This window comes from Microtus ochrogaster, unplaced genomic scaffold (genome assembly GCF_000317375.1).
Source record: "Microtus ochrogaster isolate Prairie Vole_2 unplaced genomic scaffold, MicOch1.0 UNK31, whole genome shotgun sequence".
In the NCBI taxonomy this organism is placed as follows: Eukaryota; Metazoa; Chordata; class Mammalia; order Rodentia; family Cricetidae; genus Microtus; species Microtus ochrogaster.
Genome location: NW_004949129.1, coordinates 1,331,890 through 1,339,232, shown reverse-complemented (window position 1 = coordinate 1,339,232; position 7,343 = coordinate 1,331,890). Strand labels below are relative to the sequence as shown.

General features: G+C 53.4%; 1 protein-coding gene across 1 annotated transcript in view; it reads left to right on the top strand.

Moving 5' to 3' along the window:
* Positions 1-1,142: 1,142 nt before the first annotated feature.
* Igfbp4 (insulin like growth factor binding protein 4) overlaps positions 1,143-7,343 on the top strand; it is an 11,933-nt gene continuing 5,732 nt past the window's right edge. Inside the window, exon 1 of the mRNA XM_005368254.3 lies at positions 1,143-1,760. Within this exon, the coding sequence (XP_005368311.1) occupies positions 1,412-1,760 (349 nt within the window). The 5' untranslated portion in view covers positions 1,143-1,411. The remainder of the gene's footprint in view (positions 1,761-7,343) is intronic.

Here is a 7,343-nt window from a genome sequence, read left to right as displayed (position 1 = left end):
TTGCCCAGGGACAAAGAGCAAGAAGAGATCTAGGAGCTATACTTTAGTTTGGGTTTCCTTAGATGTTTAGGCAAGACCCTCCCGATCCCATCTACCCTCCAAATCCACCCGGCCTCCGATGATGCCCGGACAGACAGAAAGAAAAGTTGGGGAGGGTAAAGAGGCGTAGGGAGAAATGAGAAAGAAGGTAGGAGGTGGGTTTCTAGATCTATTCCCATTTCCAGAAGGATTACTGCGAGGGGTAGGGAATAGGTACGCTTATCAATAGGATGTCACCCAGGGCGAAGTGGCGTCGGGAAAATTAAGAGGCTTCCCTTTCTGGAAATCTTTGACTGCCACCTACTGGGAAATGGTCACAATAACCATACAATTACACAATGAGTACAAAGAGCGGTGCCCCCTGGGGTTGTTCAACGTACGTCTTGGTACGTGGCCACTGTCAGTCAGTCTCCTTCCAGAATTTAAACGAGGCAGTAGAGGTGAAAACATCTAAGAAAGAGGAAGAGGCTTGGCTCTTTGTCCTGGAGTTCTGGAAACAGAGTGCAGCAAGACTCAAATGGAACCTGGGGCGGGGGGGGGGGGTCAAGCGGCAGAGATTCTAGGGGCAAGTCGGCGCCTCAAGCCAGGAGCTCTCCTGAACCCCTTATAAGAGTGCTTGCCCCACCTCACACAGTGTGGTCTCCAGAGCTTGAGACTGAACGTGCCAGGAAGTGGGGTAGGGTGGCCGCCTCCGGCCAAGGAAGGTGACTGAACGCAAGGACCTTGAGTCTGCTAAGAGGTCAGGTTCTCAAGGGTTGCTTAGGTGTCTGGGAAGGAATCCTTCGAGGTCGAGGAAGGGAACCAAGCAGCACCCCCTTCTCCTCTCCTCCCCCTGCCTCCCCCAACCCCCCGAGGGCTCTAGTTCAGAGGCTCAGAGGCCTTTTGCACGCTGGTCACCGCTTCCAAACTGCGCTGTTTTTTTTTTTTTTTCTTTCCTGCAGAGCAAAGGACTTTCAGATATTGTAGCGGTGGCTGTGACTCAGGCCAGCGCCCCCTCCCCCTAACGGCCTCTTCTCCCGCTCCAGTTCCCCCTCACCCGCCTCTGCTCTCCCACCTCAGGGACGGCGCTGGGGGTGTGGCCAGGGGGCCGGTATAAAGTCCCGGGAGCCGGTCCCGGGCAGCCGCTCAGCCCCCTGCCCCCGCCGCCTGCTGGGCCGGGCCGAGGATGCAGCGCAGCGCCTGGGTGGCCAGGCTCGCTCCGCTCCAGCGTGCTTGCTAACTTCCCCAGCTCCGTCCCTGCCTGCCGGGGCCGCCCCGAGTCCCCACGCCCTCAGGGTCTGGTCCACTTAGCGCCCTGGGCGCTGCCTCCGGGTCCCTTGCAGCCCGCTCGCGAGTCCGCGCTCCCCTTCTGTGACCAATCTTCCTCCTCACCATGCTGCCCTTCGGCCTCGTGGCCGCCCTGCTGCTGGCCGCAGGGCCTCTGCCGAGCCTGGGCGACGAAGCCATCCACTGCCCCCCCTGCTCCGAGGAGAAACTGGCGCGCTGCCGCCCCCCTGTGGGTTGCGAGGAGCTGGTGCGGGAGCCTGGCTGCGGTTGTTGCGCCACTTGTGCCCTGGGCTTGGGGATGCCCTGCGGGGTGTACACCCCACGCTGTGGCTCAGGTATGCGCTGCTACCCGCCCCGGGGAGTGGAGAAGCCCCTGCGCACACTGATGCACGGGCAGGGCGTGTGCACGGAGCTGTCGGAGATCGAGGCCATCCAGGAAAGCCTGCAGTCCTCTGGTAAGGCATACCTACCATTCCTTTGTCACCTTTCCCAAGAGCCCTCTTCCTTGCCACTTGGCTCCCATTCGGGTTGGCCTGGGAGGCCCGTAAAAGCTCCCAGTGAGTTGAGGAGAAGGGAGGTACGTGGCAGAGCCTGAAAACTGGCACTGAATCCCAGTGCCAGTTGCCACTGGTCAAGGGGAACCTGGTACCATCCCTTCAGCTCAAACCTCCCTTCTTTGGGAAGCGGGGCCTCCGTCTCAATGGTAAGCCTGGCTCCTGAGGCGATTATGGTAAGTAAAATGACCTGGTTCGGTTACATTTGCCAGAAAACTGCGATAAGGATGGTGTGTGTGTGTGTGTGTGTGTGTGTGTGTGTGTGTGTGTGTGTGTAGTGTGTTGGGGGGGTCCCTTTCTGTTCGTGATCCAGGGCCTGCTCCACACCCATTTTCCGGTGACACCCAAAGGTGTGAGGAACCAGGGCCTAGACTTTTCAATCGTCACCCTATGGTGAAGTGGGGCATACAAATCCGAGGGACTCCGATAGTAAAGAATGAGATTTGTGCTTCCCGGAAGGCCCCAGAAGCAGTGGAAGGCAGGGCTCTTTCTGCCAGGCTGGCACATCCAGGTTTCTTGTTCCTTCCTCCCGGCAGGTGTCATCTGAGGGGACCGGAGGGAAGTGCTGGCTGGCAGCCCAGAGCTGCAGAAATCTTGGGATTGTATGGGCTGAGAGGAGAGGAGGGACAGATGGACAAGTAGACGGTTTTCGGAATGTTCCTTGCGCTGATCTTGTATTTACTTTTCCCTGTTCTCATTTCTCAGTGGGCCTTTCTCAGTTTCTTCTAAGAATCCTTCTCTTGCTCTTTTGTTATTTCCTGCTGTGTGGCCCAACTTCTAGTTTCACCAAACAATCCCGAGTTCTCTTTCCTCTCGCTCTCCTGAGTTCTATAGGTTTCCTTCTCTCGCTCTGCTTTAGTTTGCTTTTCTGCTGGCCTCTCTCTTTTACCTCAGACTCAGGTGCTCTTTTGATGTCTCTCTTGGTGACTGTTCTGCCTGTCTGTATCCCCGACTCTGGTGATTGTCCCTTCTGGGACAGCCTTGCTGCCGCTGAGCCGCTGAGCCGCTGAGCCGCTGAGCCGCTGAGCCGCAGTCTGCTGCTTCTCTCTTTTCCTGCTGCTCACTCTTCCATTGTTGCAGTCCGGATGCTGGGACTTCGGCCCCAAGTTTCCTGCTCTGGGTCCCAGACCGGTCCACTTCCTCAACCCTCAGCAACTTATTAGTCTGAGGGAAGCAGGATGCAGGGAAAACAGGAAGGAGGTGGACCCCAGCGGTGCCTCTCTGCCCTTCCTGCCCCTGAGCAAGGAGAGTTGGGTCAGCAGAAACAGTCTGGGAGAAATGCCAGCCTGGCACCCAGCGTTGCCGGAGGGGGAGGAGGGTCCCGGGGGAGAGTGATTCCTTGATCTTGGGGGCAGTGAGAGCAAGAGACAGGGCTGCATGTTTAGGGTGCCCACTTCGAGTCTTTGCTGTCTACCAGCTTAGTGGGCATCTAGCAGCGGGTGAGGGTGGCTGGTAGTCTCCTCTCTTCCCAACTTGAGCACGAGCCAGAAGAGATCTACAAGAGCCTTCTCTTCTGGTTGAATAGAAGCATCCCTACATTGTGGAGGAAAACCGGATCCCCTCGGGGATTCGGAACTCCTGGCACGGTTTCTGATTATTCTGTGGACGTGAGGCTTCTAGAGGAGTCTGGAAATGGTCTGTTTGGGACTTCGTGTCTCAAGTCACTAATTCTCCCACTTCCTGACCTTCTCTTCCGCCCACACCGTGAATACAGCTATCGGAAGAGGGAAGATCAGAAACCAGAAGGACCCTGGCTATCCTTGAACTCTCTCTGCTGACCAGGCTGGCCTCAAACTCACAGAGATCTGCCTGTCTCTACCTCCTCACTGCCGGGGTTAAAGGTGTGCACCACCACCACCTGGCTAACATTAGACACTCGATTGGCAAGCTATGGCCAATGCTTCCTAGTACTTCCTTGTCATGGCCTGGCACCTTTGCATCATGGGAGGAGTACCCATAGAACCGTACAAAGGCCATGCAGGGTCTCTGGTGAAAGATGGATCAAGGCTCAGTCCCTACCTCACACCTTACTTCGTCAATGGACCATTGTCCTTTGTGGTCTCCAGGTTTGGGATCCATGTCCTGAAATACTTTGGTGAAGGGTGTTAGTCTATTCTTTCTGCTCTTTGCTCTTGGGTCGGAGCTTCGGCAGATGATTTAAGTAAGTGGTCCTTTGGCACAAGCTCTCCTTTTTATTTTTTATAGTGGCATATTGTCCCAGCCTGCCCTGTTCTCCTTTCTAACAGGTTGGGGATCAGCACTACCAAGGCTACCAGAGATGGGGTCAGGTGCATGCATCATAAAGTCTACAATTTCATATCATGATATTGACCCTCGACTCTTGAAATTCAAGAGAATGTTCAATGGGGAGGTCAAGCTTAGGACAGGGAGTTCCTAAACCAGGCTCTAGGTCCCTCCGGGACAGGGTTAGGGAACAGGCAGGCTGGGTTAATTTTTAGTCAACACAGCAAATATTGTCCCACTTTGGTACTGGGAATCTAGTCATGTCATGGAAACTGGGCCTTCCCAAACATCCTGTGCTTTAGGGGAGAGGGGAGGAAGAACATGGCTGCCTAGTGTTTTTCTTTAATACCGATGAAGCCCAAATTATTGATGCTTAAAGCGGCCAAAGACGAGTCTCCCTTCCTCTTTTCTACCTCAGTTTCCCTCTCGGTCAAATGCCTCGTCGTTTTGAGGTGTCTGACACAGAGTGTAAGGTCAGTTTGGAGTGGTGATGAGGGTGTGATTGAAGAGGCTAAGAGACTTTGCAGAGCATAGGGTGAGGGAGAGTCACGGGGGTGGAGAAGGCTTGGTCGTTTTTGCAGGGTCTCTTGTCTCCTTAGAGGCCAGCAGCAGGAAACAACAGTAAAAGGCACCCCTTGATCAAAATCTCATAGAAACCTGGGGTCTGTCATGGGCGGTCTTCGATTCTTCAGCCCAGGTCTAGGGGATGAAGGAAGAGAAAGGCATTTTTGGTGGGCAGCCGGGTGACTCTCCAGAGCATGACTGACACATCTCAGTCTGGGTGGCAGGACCCACTCAGTTCTTAGCCTGTGTGACTTGGAGGGGTCAGGGGCTGGTCCTGAGAAGAAATCATGGAGGTGAAGTTAGGCAGCAGGATCTTTTTGCCTCTACTGGGGCCAGAGCTGTACACAGCTTCTCCTTGGGGGCTTGCCCCTTGCCCTGCTCTGCTATGGAGCGAGGAGCAAGACTTGTGCCATGGCTGGCTGGCAGTGTGCCCAGCTCCGCATGCTCCACGCAGGAGCTAGAGGAGGAGACCTGCTCCGTTTTGGCAGCTCCACTTTCTAGACAAGCTTTTTGAAGCCCCCAAAAGAGGAGGGGTCTGCCTCCAGCTCCTGCTCAGGAGTATTGGGCGTTTGGTAGAAGGCATTAGAAGCTAACAGTGCTAGCAAGTTAATGTTTTTGAGAGGCTCAGCACTACCCCCCATCTTCCAGCCTGCTCAAGCTCCGTACCTAAAGGTGGACTCTCCAGGTACGCATGGACGGACAAGGAAAAGTTACAGATTAAATGGAGAGTCAACAAACCGTGGCCAGAGAGACTGGGGTGTTAGTATGTCCTGGCCTGGTCTGTGTTTTTGGCCAGAGTAGGGTCAGAGTACTTGAGTGGGCGGAGGTGTGTACACCTGGAAAAGCACGTGCCTGGACATGTGGTTGTTCATAAACATTTGTGGTTCTGTGTGGTAGATGGATGTGGACTTAATCTGTGTTATCAAGACCGATTAGAAGCTCCTCTCCTAAAATGGTGGGTTTTACTCTAAGTGTAGATTTGAACCAGGGGTCACTGGGCTAGGCCATGGAAACAGCCATGCTCAGCTATGTCCAGTTAAGCCCCTCTACGACATGGGACCATTTAATTCTGACATCAGCATGATGTCACTCTATGGCTCACTCTATGCCCCATGTAGTTCTAGGCTTCAACAAGCTATTCAATTGCTCTCATTAATGGTGAACATCTCAAATACCCATGGATAAGCCCCCAAGGGCTCCTCATTGTTGGCTTCTACTCACAGAAGTGCCACACTGGGAAGCGGAAGTGTTGTCAAGTCTCGGGCCATCTTTCTCTGGACTCTTCCCATCATATCAAAGCTCATCATATCTCCCTTCCAAGCTGCTGAGACAACTCCTTTCTTTAAAAGCTCCTAAAACAAAACTGAAAAATAACATCAGGGCCGGGAGCCAGATTGTAGCGGCGCCTGCCGATAACCCAATACTTGGGCAGGGAAGGTAGGAAAAGGGGGAATTCAAGGCCAGACTTGGCTACACAGCAAGTTTGAGTGAGGCCTCTCTGGGCTATATGTGACCCCATCTCAAAACAAAAGAAAAAGAGATAGTGGGGCTGGGATTGTAGTTTGGGGGTAGAATCGTTGCCTCTCCCTCCCACCCGCCATCCCTGCCTCAAATTCTTCTTTAATCCCTGAACTCTGATCCTAAAAACATCTCATGTTTACCAAAAAGAACCAGAGAGTCTGTGCAAAGGCATTCTGACTGTGAAAAGACAGCCAATCAGAGAGAATAAACAGACTGGTTATGTCATGTGACTCTCAGAACTGCCCTCCATCCTCTTCAGCTGACTCTCCCAAGCTTGATGTAGGGCCGGGGGGAGGGGGGGCTTGGGACTATCTTTCTGTCACATCTGCAGAAGGAGGGCTGTATCTATCTGCTTTACCTATTTCTGTCCTTTAATTTTTCTACACTAGCAACGTCAAAATCTCCAATCCCTGGTGAGTCAGTTTTATTCTGGTATGGAATCTTAACAGTTTATATATAAATGGTTTAGATCCCTCCTTGCCTGGTGTCCCTTCCCTTCCCTTGTCTCGCAAACCAAAAGAATAAAACAAGAACCAACTCCCCAGCTTTGGCTAGGCAGAAAAATACCATTTGACCCAGAGGCAGCTCTGGGACTGTTGCCATGTATGGAGGAACCTGCTAACTCCTCAGGAAAAAAAAAAGTTCTGAGGCAAACCAGATGTAACCTCCTGTCGGCCTGCCAACATCTGGAATGCTGGCAGGGGCTCTGCTCTTGGGCCTGCATTGAGCTGCCAAGTCTGAACATTTCAGAGGTGGCTCTGATGTGCTGAGAAGTTTTTCCAACCTCCTTCCCCTGCTCAGCCTTGCATTCCGGCCCTGGCTGCCAGAAGGAAGCAGCATGGTCACAATTTGGGACCTGCTGGATGGAGCAGCTCACATAGAACCTTTAGGAGGGGCCGCAGAGACAGGGTCCAACTTCATGATTCGAATCTCCAGATAGCCCTTTTCCTGTTTCTGGGTGACTCACATGGACATTGAATGATGCCTCACGTTTAAAGATGTGAGACCTAGGGGTTGAGGCTGGAGAATGTGGGTGGCTGTTTTCTTTGCTCCGGGGCCACAGTCTCTCCTCTTCTCTTCTCTTCTCTTCTCTTCTCTCCTCCCCTCCCCTCCCCTCTCATCCCCTCTCCTCTCCTCTCCTCTCCTCTCCTCTCC